Source organism: Alexandromys fortis, unplaced genomic scaffold (genome assembly GCF_014885135.2).
Source record: "Alexandromys fortis isolate MF-2015 unplaced genomic scaffold, M_Fortis_MF-2015_v1.1 scaffold_14, whole genome shotgun sequence".
Lineage (NCBI taxonomy): Eukaryota > Metazoa > Chordata > Mammalia > Rodentia > Cricetidae > Alexandromys > Alexandromys fortis.
In genome coordinates this window covers 11,276,984-11,294,611 of record NW_026067910.1, presented here as the reverse complement: position 1 = coordinate 11,294,611, position 17,628 = coordinate 11,276,984, and the positions used below count along the sequence as shown (strand labels likewise).

The 17,628-nt window shown below is 32.6% G+C and overlaps 1 protein-coding gene across 1 annotated transcript in view; it reads left to right on the top strand.

Moving 5' to 3' along the window:
• The window catches only part of Trdn (triadin), a 285,314-nt gene that overhangs the window by 200,488 nt on the left and 67,198 nt on the right, over positions 1-17,628 (top strand). Inside the window, exon 22 of the mRNA XM_050137969.1 lies at positions 719-763. Coding sequence (XP_049993926.1) covers positions 719-763 — 45 coding nt within the window. The remainder of the gene's footprint in view (positions 1-718; positions 764-17,628) is intronic.

Below are 17,628 nucleotides of genomic sequence, written 5' to 3'. Positions count from 1 at the left end.
GACATTATTCATTTCCACATCAGTTCTGCAGCTAGTAGATGTTCAAATTCTCTGAAGATCCCTTCTTGAATCAGTTACTTCAGCTGGAGGCAATAATTTTGCATGAAAAATTTCTGCTCATTTGACGTTTAACTAGGTAAACAGCAAATCCTCGATTGAGAGCAATAAATCTTAGAGAAAGCATGAATCAGGGTATGTAGTGCTTTAAAAGATTCCGTTATCTCTTTTGGCTCCTTGTGATGTGGGATGGGTTTCCTTAATATTTAAATGCTTCTCAGGCGTGACTGCACTGCCCTCTCAGTTGATGAAGACATGCTAAGTTTAAATTTTAAAGTGCATCTGGTTGACATTTGTAAGATACTGTGTCTCTAGCAATAACCTGGAATGTAAGTCAATTAATCATAATCCTGTCAAGTACAATTCTTTGTAGCTTGTTTATAAAAACACATCATACAGGAATAAAGTAGAAAAGAGTGTGGAAGAATCAGCCTGGACATCAAAGAGATTATTGCTTCTCTTTTTTGGTACTAATACCTTAAGATTAGATTTAAAACAGATTTCAATCGCTTTATAGAGAGATGAGAAATATTTTAAATGCATTAGAGTAGAGCTTGGTTAGAAGCAATATTTGGTATTGAATGCATCCCCAAATGCTTCTATGTGTAGAATACATATTTCAGACTTAAATTTTTATTTAAACCTTATCTTTGCTTTGCAGCCATGCACGGAAAGAAAGAAGAGAAAGCCAAGACAGTGGAGCAAGGTAAAAAAAAAAAGTGAAGCAGGTTGACATTATCTTCTTTAGAAAGAAAACAACATGAGGAGGAAAACACTGGATTCAGACAGGCAGAAGACAATAACCTTTAAATCTCTTGCTCCATAGCAATGTCCTTTCACGTGTTTTTTTTTTTTTGGACAGGGAGAATGTGAGGCAACTATCTGGTCTTGTCTTTCTTCTGTGTATTTAGCTTTGAGTATAAAGCAGAACAGGAAACCTATACCGACTGCTTCATTGCACCGCAGAGATGCTGAGGGGTATTGATAATGAGAAAATGAGCTAGGTAATGAGTAGACACTTTTCTGTATGGGTTTTGATTTCAGTACCACCTCACAGGTGATAGCCTGAAGAATAAACATAATTCAGCCCAATTTATTAAAAATAATTTATATTGCTTTAAAAAGAATTTGTTAAAGTTAAGGCACTGGGGCAAAGGGAAGCAAAAGTTTATTACAGTTTATGTGATGACTTTGGTGGCTGATTGCCTGAAAATTTAGTATTAAACATTATAAAGTCATAATTTTATGAATATATATATATTGTTTAATATAGCTATACCACAATATCACTCCAGAATATGCTTTAAAATCCTCCTGACCATGGTCTCTTATCATGGAGAGCGATATTGTGCTTATTCCTGCAGCTTAACTAAGTTAAAAGATTTAAAGACTTTTATAGTGAAAATAGCATAATAATTATATTGATAAAATTTTCCATTTATTTGGCTTCTGGGTACCACCGACCATTTAAGGAATCAATGCAATGTTTCAGCCAACTCTGTTTGAGTAAAAGTGTCTACATTAGTGTCTAAAATACAAAGCACAAACACAGGATCATGTTTTGGCTTGCTCACTTATGCAGCTTTCCATATTGAAATTTCTTAGTCAAAATGAAAACAATCATTCCCAGTCTGCTTTACTGACAAAAGACAGTTTAGCCCAAATAAAATATCTTATGAAAGGATACAACAAATTATAAATTCCTAAATTGCATATATACTTATTTAGGTCATTTTTTCACATGAAAACAGTTCTGACAAATTATCATAGCACACAGTAGTCCACTTAACATCGTGGTTTTCTGTTCTCTAGTCATAACAATTACTTATCATAGCTTGCTTTGCTTCTTATTTTACCATTGTCTTTTTTATGTTTTTGGTTTGGCTTTGTTTTTGTATTCAGGATTTACTTTTGGCCTCAGACATGCCAAGCAGACTCTGTATAATTCAGCAGTATCCCAGGTCTAGTAGAATGTTTTAAAACAGTACCACATGTCCAAAGTAGACTGGCTAGTAATGGAGAATAGTGGTACCTAACATAATTGCTAGGAACACTGAATGCTTATTTAAGAAAGTGTCCCTTTTATTAACTCACTGATGTTTCCTGAATTTGGCAATGGTTCATTAGGATGTGAACTTAATCTTTCAGATATTTCTATTATAATTTTATTAAAATTGCATTTTATCATATTAAAATTTAGCATTGCATGCTAATATAAAGTTAAGAAATTATTTTTATAACAATTGTAAAACATTTCAGTTTTAAATGTATGAGAATGAGCTCTCATATTTTAAAACATAAACAAAAAATTAGTATATTTAAACACATTGCCTTTTTGTGGTGGTCTATTTATGCCAATAGCTGATGATAGATATTTTTAAAACATGAATAAAGCAGAGAGTTTGCATGTGAAAAAAATCTAACTTTGATCTATGTGTTTTATGACAGAATTCTAATATTTATTCTTAAGTGAATATTTTAGAACTCTGTTTTCATTTCTTTTCTACATAGTTTTAGTTAGCTTCAGAAATATTTATTATCTAAATAATGCATTGAGAAAAAACAAATATCATCAAGATACTTTTTCATTCATTTAAGTTTTAACTTGTGGATTTTTTTAGGGAAAACATCATGGTTTAGTTAATTCCTGTCAGATTTCAATGTGCTGTGCTCTATAAAACTCTAGTTGTGCATATTGAACATATAGGTGCATCCCAGCTATGCATGAATACATTAACTCAATCTCACTTTACATTATGGGAGACACTCTTTGGAAATAGTGGAATAATTTCTGATGAGCCTAGTTTATAAAAAAGAGACATCATCACATAGAAGGGGAGACTAGGGGAGCTAAGATGTCCAGAACTCCACAAATTGCTATTTTAGTTTTAGTGTATGATGGGTTATGTCATTTTTATTTTCTTCATGCAGATCTTATATTGGCTAGATTATAGGTTTGAAGATTATGATTTTCTATACCCTTATACTTAAAAGTCATGTAATTAGGAAGACATCCACAAGGTTGTATGTAGGAGTATCAGAACGGCTCTCAATAGACGTGTATCAGAATGGCTTTCAAAAGACATTTCCACAACTTATATGGCTGTGCTTATGGGAGGAATTAGTGTGCTAAAGTTGAACGTGATAGCTATGTGCAGCCATGTACAGATACATCATTACAGTTCATGTACGTGTCTCAAAATCGCGCGTTGTGGTTCGATGATGTAATGTTCATCACTAAAAACTGCTCATTTTGATAATTAATTCATTAAAATTAGATGTTTTTGTGTACTTCTTCAAAGTAGACATGCAGTCGTAAATCATACTTCACTGTCTTTCGATCTTTCTGGTTCTGAAGGAAACAACTGGTGTGGTTTTCTTAGAGCTAGCTAAGGGAGAGCAAACAGCCGCTCTAAAGAAGCACTACAAGCACAGGCAGAGAGCAGTTAAGACAATTCTTTTGGGTCTCAGTAGAAAGGCTGGAGTAAAGCAGGGGGAACGTGGGGAAAAGAGGCACAAATTAATCATTTGTGAATTGTTTTTATTTCTGTCATTCACTCTGATTCGTGAAATTATTGAAGTCATGTTTAGGATTTGTTCTAAGAGCCTCTCACCGTGGCCCATCAACTGATTGTATGCTCAATATATATTTGTTGGTTGATTGCAAACATAGAGAAAAGGTCAAGAAAGAAGTTTAAGCTGAGCCAGATTTCAACAACTTATGCTGAACACATTTTGTAGCTATAAGAATATTCTGTAATGGCAAGTTCTAACAAAAAATGTAGGCAAAAGTTAAAAAGTTAGATTAAATCTTCACCTTATTAATTCAAAAGTAGAAACAATAGAGAAAATTTAATTATTATTCAACAACTCTATTTGTTCTCATATATTTATAGTTGGTTCTTATTCAGAAGTTGGGTGTGATGAACAATCATATGGACTAAGATATGGAAATTATTTAGTTTATTAATTATAAGTATGTTAATGTGAACTTCTTAACAAGGCAAAAGAAAAGAGATAGTTAAATAATTCCTTAATTGTACAAATTCGTGTGCCAAACTCAGTAAAGTAGACCTTATCCTTGCTTTTAAAATAAATTTATATACTTAGGGCAGAATCAAAAGCTAATACTTTTCTCAAATGAAAAATTTCTGATACTCTGATACATGGTTGTTAAATGGAGTATTTCTTACATTAGATTATTATTATTTTATAGGAGGCCTTATGTAGAAAGCCTGTTATTTTATAAGATTGCAATAAAGTCAAACTGTACACTTAAATGTATATGTAAAGTTCAGTATTATAAGGTAACTTTTAAAAGGCTGTAACTAAGTTATTATCTGTAACATTTCATCCTCCTATTAAACAAAATGACCTTACAACCCAGTTAATTTGACACATGACAATTTTTTAAGAACAATATTTGATTTCTAATTAACCAATAACATGAATTTGAATAAATTGTTCATCCCTTTATGAAGTGTAAATTATGAAAGTAAACATCAAAACTATGTCAAGGTTGACTTTGTCTACTAAGATATTCAATGTTTCTTTAAATTTAGAAAGGTTTCAGTACACATAAGCAATCTGATCTGTATGCACAAGAAGGGTTTCTGTCTTTCTTTGGGTTGGATGTGATTCTGTAAACCATGTTACCCATATAATTGTAAGAGCCTTAAAATTTGTCAGGATAAACGGTGGAAAACAAGTACATTTTGTGTGAGCCATTATGTTCCTTTATCTCAGTAGACAATCTTTGTGTATGCACTGGCTATTTTTTAATCTGTGATGTTTAATTATTGAACACTCATTCTGAGTTTAAAGTGAATGTTAAAAATATCTTAGAGCAGTGATTTCCCTGAGACAGTCCTACTTATTTGAATGATTGGGTTTATAGTTTTTGTATACCAAAATTCTTTTTAAAAAGGAAGGAATTTAAACTTTAAAAAATCAATGGAGTAAAACTAAAAAGCTTAGTTGACCCAATTGTATTTAATGATTTGTGTGATGTGTGTTTATAAAAACCAATCTGCATATGTTGATTAAGTCTTGTTGTTGACCCTCAATAAATTTTAAATGATAAAAAATGATTGATTCCTGTGAATTTTAAACCTTTGAAAACTGTTTTACTTCATTGTTTAATATTTATTGAGCGCCCACAACAGGCCAGGCGCTGGGAAGGGTTGTGCTTGACTCAAGAGAGAAGCTGATCTACAAACAACACCAAACAATACCTGCATGTGAACCCTCAATTCTTTTTTAAAACTTATTTTGCATATTTTAAAGAATGTTTAGCAGTTCATTATTTTACACAGTCATATAGACATTTTACTTCATCTTACCCTTATTTAGTACTTTTATATTAAGTCCTTCTCGTCCTTGACTCATACAACCTATAGAAAATTCCTTTTCAGTTCTTACTCTCTTGGTTTTTCCACTGTCTGTTCCATTTTCCCTTCAGTAGACAAAAAGCTCTAAATTCTACATGTCACAGCAGAACACATTACTCAAGGAAGTTTGTTTTTATATGTGTTTCTTCCTCAGAATCACCATCTGCCATGCATCATTTGATGCACGTCATTCAAATTTTTGTTAGTAGCATTGACATTCAACACTGAAGACATTTTTTTTTTTTTGCCTAGGAAATGAACCACCTGAGTCAATGATGATGTTTGGATGTGATGATGAGGATATGTATTAATGTCATTCTTTCAAAACATAAAGATACAAGTATACATGTCATATTTTCTGAAGGTCATTCCCCAATCCTTGCCTCTGTAAAGTACCACTCTTACCATCCAGGAGCCTCAGTAACAAGAAAGTCAGGAGGGGTGGTAGGTAGAAGGACTAAACTATCGGATGCGTTGAATCTCAGGGCAGGAAACAAAACTCCAAGAACAGCATCACTCCCACATTGCCTTCATTCAGTACCTTCTGTGATCCACTAGTACACTTTCTTCACAAACAATTCAGTGTCTTAGGTTCCTAAAGTAACAAGCTCTTTGCATCATCTGTGTATCTCTATTTCACTTATAATTTTTAAATTTTGTCTTAATCTGAAAATAAAAGAATACAAACATGAACCATTTCTTTTTGCATAGTTGAATATAATTATAAATATGAGGAAATTTTTCATGTGACCTGTTAATATAATGACAAAGTATTTTACTTTTCCTTTGAGAGTAGATTGTATAATTTGAGAAAACTTTTAACCAAAACAAAAATGTGTCCAGTTTTAACCATTTTCTACATTTTGACATCAGGTGGATGTTTCATTCCTGATTTCCATCATAAGGAAATTGTCCTCACACATACTGTTTCTCCTCACAGCATTCTGATTACCGTCAGTAGTATTTGAAACTGAGAAACATTAAGTATTTAACTCAATTCTGCATATTACTTGACTTTGTAAAGTGGATTGTATAGAAGGCTGAAGAAATGCATTATAGTTTGTACTATTCAACACAAGTGCATACCACCTCTAGATTTCAAAGGCAGTAGCCATTTGCTTTTTAGATTTTCTATTAAAAACTATATCATTCATGCCACTAAACTGAGCCCGTATATTGGCTGTATCTCTTTTTCCCTTGAAACAGAATGTATGTCAAAATGGTTTCATTAACAAAGTTAATTGCTTAGAGAAAAGATTAACTTTGATTTTTTTGTCTCATTGACTTATTTTTAAGACATATTGGTTTTCCTACCAAAGATCTACTTAAAATGATTTGCATTTATTATTTGTTTGCATTTGGTTTGTATGAGGTACCTTAGTATAAATTAGTGAATTGTCAACATAATAATTTAGAGGCAAATTTCAGAAAAAAAAAACAAATTTTCAACTCTACTATTTTATCACAGTAAATGAAATCACACATTTTAAGTTATTTCAAGAACTAGTGTGAATTTTACATCATAGATAAGTTGAACTTGTGTAATCTTGTCTTACTTTTTGATAAAATGTTAGTATAAGCTTGTTGAAAAATTTTTGAAATGTCAAATTTCAATTCATAATTTCCTTCAATAGTTTGTATTTATAAAACATTGCTTAAAAAAGTTTTTCATCATTATAGCTGGAAACATTTGAGTTCCATTCACTTGAATTTTATACATTACAATATAAAGAATAGTCATTTAATTATCAAATATTATCATTTAAAACTCTGAAAATAAAATTTATCATGAAAAATTCTTGAGTTAGTACATTTAATTTGTGTCTTCAAAAAAGAAAAATTTTATGTAATTTAGTGATAGTTATGAAATATTTAGTCAACATAAAGGTGTCACAAAATAAAATATATTTTAGCTTATTCTTATTATATATTTACTATGACATTGGCTAGTCTTGTTCTCACTATGTTCATATATCAATTACTTTATTGGGCAATCCTTGAATAGCCGTCCATTGTATGGGAAATCCATAAGAATACTTTTCTCAATGAAAGACAACCTATGTCTAAACCATTCCTATTTTTCATAAATGCTTAAGAACATATTGAATTCCTTTTGTGAGAACAGTCTATGCAAAATGAAAGCAGGAAAATCAGATTCAAATTTCAAAATGAAAAACATTGTAGGACCAGCAAGATAGCTAGGAGGATAAAGATGCTTGATATTAAGGCCTGGAGGTCTGAGTTTTACCCCTCAACTTGTATAAAGATGGAAAGGGACGTCAACAAAAGCTGTCCTATTGCCTATGTACATGCGCACACACACAGAGACATAAAAACAGACATACATACAAATATATGTGCACACATATACTTACAAACAAAAATTCTTTCAATAATATGGAAATAAAAACCTTCTAGAAATAATCTGAATAAAATGCTAATATTTAAAATATTTTCATACATTTAGTTTACAATTAAATTTCAAAAGATATCAGCAAAACATGATGTTGAATAGTAAATAAATGAGATGTAGTTCTATAAAAATGAATTTAGCCATGGGGTTCTGTAATAATTACATAAGTTGTCTTGGAGATTAATACCTTGTATATACATATATATGTGAATAATAAATTATATGTTAAGAATTAAATTATGAAAATGCCATAATATATTGTTTCTGGAGGCAGAAGACTGTAAGTGACCTAATGATGAGTGACTGAAACTGTTTTTACAAGAAGGCAATATTGACTTTTATTAGTTCTTCAGTACATGCTTCATTCTTTTATTAAAACTTTATTGAATTAATATCATGAACAAAATAAAGTTGAAATATGATAGTATTCATAATATGCTTCACGAACAAAATGAAAGTTGGGATATGATAGTATTCATTATGAATTATTGCCTGAAAATCTCCATCAAGAAACTCCTATAGCTGATAAACACACTGAACAAAGTTTGCTGGATTCAAATTAACAAACAAAAACCCTCCTATATACAAATAAGAAATGATCTGAAAAGAAAATGGTGGAAACAACATTTCACAATAACCTTAAATAATAAAAAAAATATGTTGGGGTATCTCTAACCAAACAATTAGAAGATTTGTATGATAATTACTTCAAGTCTTTTTAGAAAAAAATTGAAGACAATATCAACAGATGAAAAGAACTCACATGCTCAAGCAACAGGAGGGTCAATATAATATAAATGACTTTCCTACCAAAAGCAAACTACAGATTTAAAGAAATCCACATCAAAATTCCAGCACAATTCTCTACAAATCTCAAGAGGAGAATTTTCATCTTCATGTGGAAACAAAAAAAATCCCTAGGACAGCTAAAACAACCCCAAGTAATAAAAGAACTGTGGGAGGCATGAGTAACCCTTATTTCAAACTGTACTACAAAGGAATAGTAACAAAAGACGTTTGGGCACAAGAAACAGACAAGTTGATCGTTGGAATATAATTGAAGACTCAGACACAAATCCACACACCCATGGCCTCCTGAGTTTTCATAAAGAGGCCAGAAATACACACTGGAAAGAAGAGAAATTTTAACAAATGATGCTAGTCAATTGGGCAACTGCTTGTAGCAGAATACAATAGATTCATATTTGCTACCCTCTCACAAATTAACTCCAAATGGATACAAGACCTGAACCTAAAACCAGATACACTGAACCTTGCAAAAGAGAAAGTGGTGAATAGATTTGAAGTCACTGGCATAGAAAAACACTTTACGAATAGAACACATTATCATAGGAACTAATATCAACAATTAACAAATGGAACCTCATGAAACTGAGGAGCTTCTTCATGGAAAAGATGCCATCATTCAGACAATGGAGCATCCTACAGGAAGAGAAAAGATTTTTACCAACTGCACATTTTCTAGAGGACTAATATTCAAAAAATATAAAGAACAGAAGAAGCTTCATTTAAAGAAACAAATGATCCATTTAAAAATGTGATATAGAAATAAAAAAGAATTCTCAAAAAAGGAAATTAAAATGAACAAGAAACACTTTTTAAAAAATTAGTCAATATTCTTAGCCTTAGGGAAATGCAATTTGAAACTACTTTGAGACTTCATCTTACACTAGTAAGAATGGCTAGAATTAATAAAACAAGTGGCAGCTCATTATTGCCAGAATGTGAAGTAAGAGAGACTCCCATCCATTGCTGGTAGGAGTTCAAAATTGTACAGTCCCGATGGAAATTAGTATGGTGGTTCCTCAGGAAGATGGGAATTGATGTATCTCAAGATCCAGCTGTATCACCCTTGATATACACAGAAAGAACGCTTCATCCTTTCGCAAAGACATTTACTCAATCATGTAAATTTGGGCTCTATTCAAAGTAGCCAGAATTTGGAAACAATCTACATGCCCCTCAACAGAAGAACGAATAAAGAAAATGTGGTATATTTACACAGTGGAATATTATCATGAAATATGAAGACAAATGGATGGAGCTAGAAAAAAAAAATCATCCTGAATGAGGTATCCCAGATCAGAATATGGTATGTATTAACTTACATGAGGATATTAGCTGGAAAGTCAATGATAACCAAGCTATAATTCATAGAAAAACAGAGGGTAGGTGTAGAGTAAGGGAGTAGAGGAAAGAGATAGATCTCTTTATGGAAGAGAAATAGAATAGATAGTTATAGATGAAGGGGGGCCTGGAATGGGAGGATCAAGTGGGGAAGGTGGGACGATTCGTTGAGGAAAGGAATACAGGAAGAGTCAGCTAAAATTAAGGGCCATTTGATGGTTAGTATGGAGGTCTAATGCAGTAGAAACCTCCTAAAATATATACATATATGAAGGGAATATAAATGAAATTGCCAGGTAATGGTGTAGGATGATTCTTAACTGGCCATGTCTTGTCACTAAATGAAGCTTCCCATATTGAGATTGGGTTACTACAATTTGAGTTGTTGGCCAAAGAGGCCCCACAGGAATCCCTGGATAACCCAGTCTGTTGTCAAGTTTATGGGTTTCTTTCTACAAACTTATAGCAATGACCCTTTATCTATCTATCTATCTATCTATCTATCTATCTATCTATCTATCTATCTATCTATCTATCTATCTATCTATCTATTTATCTATTCATTTATTCATTCATTCATTCATTCATTGAATTATTTTTTTGAGACAGGGTTTCTCTGTGAAGTTCTGGTTGTCCTGGAACTCACTCTGTAGACCAAGTTAGGCTAGCCTTCTACTCAGAGATCCACCTGCCTCTGCCTCCTGAGTACTGGGATTAAAAGCATGTGCCACCCAGGAAGGGCCCATGTTTGAAGACAACATCCACTCAGCTCTTTAAACATGGATGTGTAGAGCTGATGACTACCTAGAGGCTTCACTTTCATTTTCCCATGTCTTTCGTACTGGAAAGTACTCTACACACTCTCAAAAGAGAAACATAAACACCAAGCCAGCCACAGATCCTTCATCTACAATGGTGTAAGATAGGCTGGGGCAATGGTGGCACAAAGCTTGCAGATTAACCCATCATAACTCTTTTGACTTTAGGTTCATACTGTAACATAGAACCCATACCCAACACTGCTTAGGTGACCAAGAACTTGAAACTAGACAGGACAGCAGCCTAGGATAAAACCGAGTACTAGTGTTTTACTAAAAGAATGTAGTAGCAAAGTAATTCCTAATGATATTCTGCTATATTCATAGTTCAGTGCCTTGATCAGCCATGTTCAGAGAAGCTTTCTCCTGCAGGAGATTGGAACAAATACAGAAACCCACAGCCAGATATCATGCAGGAATCGAGAGTCCTAGGAATACTCAGTCTTAAACAGGATGTTTCTATCAAACCCCACCCCAAAGAGCTAAGGGAAACCTGCTGAAGAGGAGGCAGGAAGAATGTAAGGGCCAGAAGGATGGAGGGAAGCAGGAAAACAAGACCTTCTACATCAACACACACACACAAAGTTTGTTTGAACTCATAGAGACTGAGGCTGCATGCAATGGGCCTGAAAGGCTATGTGACAGGTCCTGTGCGCACAGATTATGAATTTTTTTCACTGTGCAAAACACTGTGCAAAAACAGTGTTTTTATAGGATTCTTTAATGTGTGAATGAGTGTCTCTGATTCTTATATGTTCTTTTAGATTCTTTTCTTCTATTAGTCTGTCCTGTCCAACTTCAATGTGATTATTTTTGTTTTATCTTAATATATTTTATTTAGTTGCATTTCATTATTATCTCTTAGAAGCCTGTTCTTTTCTGGTGACAGAAAACAAAGTGGATTTAGGTGGGAAGGGAAACAGGAAGAAACTGGGAAGATTAGAGAGTGGGGAAATTGAAATCAGGATATATTACATGAGAAAAGAATCTATTTTCAATAAAGGGGAAAAAAAGAAAAAGGGAAAAGAAGGACATTGGCCATTATGACTAAGTGTATAGTTGTCTTTATTCTTATGAAAGCAGATGAGAAATAAAAATAAGCAATGGATATATTTGATAGGAAACAGTACGTAACATTAAAAAGTTACACATGCCAAAGCATTGTGAAATTGTGTATGTTGATTGACTAGTAGATGATTGATTTTTAAACAAATATTTTTTATCATTGTAGTTGTCTTATTCAACTTCAATTTGATAGCTTTTGTTTTATTATTTTATATTTATAGTTACATTTTTGAATGAATGAATGAAAACGTAGACACTAAGGCAAAGGTTAGCAACTGAACTGTCTCTTGTACCTGCTGATATATATAGAAAATCAGTTATTTCCATCAGATGACCCTGGGTATATCAACCACTCCAAGATGGGCCTCATGTTCAGAAGTAATTGACCATTTTACAAAGAACTCTACTGTTTCTGTATGTGCTTTTAGTTGTTTATAGCTTTTTGTTTTTCATTAGTTTGCTTGTGTCTACCAGAATATGACTACACCTGAAAAGTACTTTCAGCAAAGTGTTAGGATACAACACTACCATACAAACATCAGTAATCTTCTTATATACTTTCTACAAAGTGTTAGGATACAACACTACCATACAAAAATCAGTAATCTTCTTATATACTAAAGACATACTCAATGAGAAATCAGGAATAAAATCCCATTCATAAAAGTCAATAGTCTTCTAATATACTAAAGACATACTGAAAAGAAATAAGGAACACAATCCTATTCATAAAATTAATAGTCTTCTTATATACTAAAGATACTGAATGAGAAATCAGTAATACAATCCCATTCATAAAAATCAGTAGTCTTCTTATATACTAAAGACATAATGAATGAGAAATCAGGAATACAATCCCCTTCATAAAAATCTCTAAGAAACAAAAGAACTTTCAAAATAAAAATAAGCAAAGAAGTAAAAGACCTGTAATGATTAAAACCTTAAAACACTGAAGGAAGAAGCTGAAGTAGAAATAAGAAGATGAAGAGAACTTCTTTGCTTGTGAATTGATAGGACTAACACCGTGAAAATGGCTAACATACTAAAATCAATACACAATGTAATTCTTATGAACTCAGTTCATCAAAAAAATTGAAAAATCAATCTCAAAATTCAGTGGAAACAGAATAATTTTCAGATAGTCAAAACAATCTTGAACAATAATATCTCTGCTTGAGGTATCACCTTCCCTTATTTAAAGTTACACTTCAAGGATACAATGATAACGCAGCAAAATACTTGCAGTAAACATACTTGATTAAAAGTTAGGCACAATGATCACTACAGTAAAACTGAGGATCCAGGTATAAGTTCACATTACTAAAGCTGCCTGATTTTTAACAAAGAGTCCAAAAATGCTCATTGGAAGGAAGACATCATCTTTAACAAATCATGATAGGAAAAAAAAAGATAGTTATAACTGTGAAAATGAAACTAAATTCTTATATCTCACCCTAAACACAAAACTCAATCCCAGAAGGTTTAAGGAGTCAACATAAGACTCGATACCCTAATCTTTTAGAAGAAAAAGTCGGTAGTACATTTCAAATGGTATGTAGAGGTACTACTGGCTTTCTGAAGAGGACTTCTGTAGCAAAGGGAATAAGACCAATAATTGACAAACAGGATCTCAACATACCACAAGGGCCTCTGAACAGCAAAATATCACTATCAATTATTTGAAGAATTAGCCTACAGAATGGGAAACAAGTCTTTGTCAGCAATACAGATGACGATGGGTTAATGTCTAGAATACACAATAAAAAACTGACCACCAAAGCAAACCATGTAATTAATGATTGGCTATGGAGCAGAACCGTGTTGTTATTGTTTTAATTAGGTGTAATCTTGGACAAGCTTCTGTACACATGATCTCTTAGCTTTAGCTATCATGTTAATATCACTCAATTCACTATACATACATATGAAGTAAAAAAGATGTTATGTCAATGTATGTAACCATGGAAAATAAAGCTTTAGTTTAAGATTCAGGAAATGCCAAGAACACTGTGGCTTATATTATTTATCAGCAAGGAGATTTAATTTTGCAAGTTGAGTATGATTATAGAAAGAAAATTAATAAAGTTTTCTTTTAAAAATTATGTTTTGTAATGGAATTAATTCTCTAAATATTGAATCAGAAGTTAAAATAATGCAATAGAAAACTTTACACAATGAAAGTCCTGATTTTATTTGTATATAATTACACAGTACTTATATTTCTGCAAGAGCTAGGCAGAAGAAAACTAAAATGCAACCACATGAATTCCTAGACTTTCAGTAGGCATTTTAGTTAAGGTGTGATGACCACTAGATTGAGTATGTGTGAAAACCATTCTACTCTGCAGCCAAGCAGAAAAGCGCAAAGCCGGGTAATTAGCCATAGTTTAGAATTTAGTCAAATAATATGGGTACCTAAATGACTTCAGGGCAGGTCTCTGATCTAAGACAATTTTAAGAATTCTTTCTCACTGAAGAAAGTGCTTTGCAAATGAACTGGAACCATGAGGATACCTTGAAGACCTTTTTCTCATCCATGGTGGTAATATACACCTCAGAGAAGCCCAAACCAAGCCTTGTTTTGATTTTTTGGACCACAGTCTACGTTGCATTTCTAAAGTACAAGTACACCCCAGCATTTCTGGAACGTACTCAGTGCTTGAAGAAAGTGTTTCAAGTTTGTTTGCTACATGATTGGACTGATCGCTATTAGTTACACAGTTGGCTATTTGAGAATTCATGAAGTCTCTCCCGTCCAGTTATATCACTTAACTTTCAGACATCAATATAATCTCCCCTGTTCACAGTGTCCTCACAGACATATCACCACAGCCTTCAAAGACTGACAACACGTTGTCAAAAATTCCTTTTATTAGGAGTTTTAATTGACTTGTCATTCTGAGATAGATTGTATAATTTTATTTTTAAACATAAAACACAAATATTTATAATAAATACAAATGAGGATCTAAGACTAACAATGAAGAAAAACACCAAGATGGGAATGTGGTCAAAAAAAAATGCTGACTGAATGGTTCTCAAGCAAACATTTAGAAACTATTTAGCGGCTAGAGAATGAGTGCATAATGCTTTTTCTGAAGATGTCATTTAGGGCAATGAATAATGAGAAGTGGATTAATAAAATTATTCACTTTTGCTGTTTCCTTTAAAACCACTTAGACACTTATTGTTTGGAATTGGAAAAAAAATGTAATTTTGCCAGGGAGAATGCTAATGTCCCTTTGCTCTCTCCTGATATTCGTTATGGTTTTCTGTCTTTTGTTTCTTCCATAAGCCTTTTATTAATTTCTTATAAGAGTAAATATTATGTATATGCTTTCATCCCATTTTCTGCAGAATAGAGTTAGAAGACAAAGAAAAGTAATTTCAATTTACTTCTTTTAGTCATGTTAAGATTCGATACATCATCCCTAGATTCATAGCTATGGAATATTTTAGGTCAAACTGAATAATCTTTAATCTTGTACATTTTAAAATCTTGATTTGTATAGTTACTTTAATCACAATCTCCATATTTTATTTTTAAATACAAAGCAATCACGCATAAAATTTCAAATTACTCTTCATATTAACAGTATATGGATGTTTATGAGAACATGGACTATTAATATGTCTGAAATATGTAGCTAAAACATTAGAACTTAAGACTCTCTTTTTGATAAAAATCCACATGCATCATTAGGAAACTATTTTTAACTTTTGTTTCATTGCATTTTTTTTCCCTTTGGTTTTTTGAGACAGGGTTTTTCTGTAGCTTTGGAGCCTATCCTAGAACTAGCTTTTGTAAGCCAGGCTTGAATTCACAGAGATCTGCCTTCCTCGGCCTTCCAAGTGCTGTTATTAAAGGCATGAGCCACCACTGCCCAACTTATTGTCCTTTTGTGTAGTCAGCTTGTCCTCTAAGTAAAGCAAACCATTGAAGAATGAATAGAAATTTGGGGTGGTTGATATTTAAAGAAATAATATGAGAGTAGTAATATTAGCAATTTTCTTTTATCAATGGACTTGTTTAACTATAATAATTCTTGTGTATAATTTGCATTTAATGGTTTCTTCAATTGCCATCTGAATTATCTGTTTTATGGCCAATTGGTAACATGGGAAACATAATACATTCTAGTGGTTGGGTGTCTCTAAAGTGCTTTCCTTCCTGTGTTGTGCATCTAAGTTACTGGAATATTATTCTACTCTTGACCTAGGAACTATCCTCAACTTTAAAAATTACAACATGCATTTACCTCCAACTATACAGTTAAAATGGTGCTTCCTGCCCAGTAAATTTCTTCTCAGCTAAAAATAAACTTGTGAGGATTCTTCCCCTTTTCTCAAAATTTTAAGGTAGGATTAATAAATCCTTACTATGTCTAGAAAGAGTCATGGTTCAGTATTTTTTTCCTCAAGTAACTACATGTTCACTCACTAGCTGTGTGTGGAGAGCAAAATTTAATTCTTTTAATAGATGATTTGTTTCCTTGTGATTTAATTAGAATTCAGAAACTAAATGATTTTTACTGAGGTAACTACATAATTACAATTAAGTATAAGGTTGAGTTGAAGTTTTGTGAAATATCTGGGTACTGTATATGCCAGGGGTCTTTCCTTTGACTGGTAATGGATGTTAGCTGGTGGCATTAAGGACTGTATCTGGCTATCTTTACCTACACTGTCTAGAGTGTTGTGAGAACTCGAATTTATTCAGTTGGAATTATCAGAGCTAGTGTCACTAGATTTTGAATGTGGAAACTTCATGGCTTTCCCACTGTTGACCTTCAAGTCACAGAATATCACTTTTACTGCACTACGTTGGGTACAAGTAATTTATGCCATCATGTCTAACTCATAGATCTGTACAGCCTAGGATTCTCTAGTCTTCTAAAATGTTTTTATCTTTCCATCTTGTCTCATCTCTGTTAGTCTAATTTCCATTTGTATTTCAAAATCTGCCTATTGCTTTTAGTGTCTTTGATATTGAGGTTAAGCCCTAGAAATGCAAGTTTACGTGGGGTCTCTCCTGACTCACAAGCTTGGAAAAGTTATTTAAACTATTAGTTCCATATAATCTACAATATAGATCAGAAGACAAATGGATCTTGAATATCAATGAAGAGCTGCTCCAATTCTTGAAGCCCCTATAAGCAGAACATAGAAAGAAACTTGTGACAAAAAATAATCTGTTATATTAACATTTCTTTCTCATGATCTCTTTTAGAAATGAAAAAAGAAAAATCTGGGAAGAGTTCTTCAGTTTTGAAAGACAAAGGTAATAATAGCATAGTTGTAAGTTAAATTATCTGAACAAGACCCTTGTAAATTTGGGGTATTATCTTCACAGTGGTGCAAATCAAAATTGCACAGCCTGTTTTAGCATCATATCTTTAAACATACTATCACCTATAAAGAAGTGGAAGAGGGGGATGCAAGAATAAAAGACAGAGTTTTCTTAACAATGAAAATATAAATAAGAAAATAAAAGTATTAGGAAGCACTTGCCTCTATAGCCTCTGACTTTTCCCGTTCTACTATAAAATATACATACATTCTCCCTCTCCCCTTCTCTTCCCTTCCTCTCTCCACACACATATACATGTGCTTACGTGTTTCATTGCACATATTTTGCAAATCACAGTCTACAAAGACTGTACTTCTAACATAGTTTGAGATACTTTTGTTTTACTTGGCACCTGTGCAATGGGAATATTTTGCTCATGAATTATTG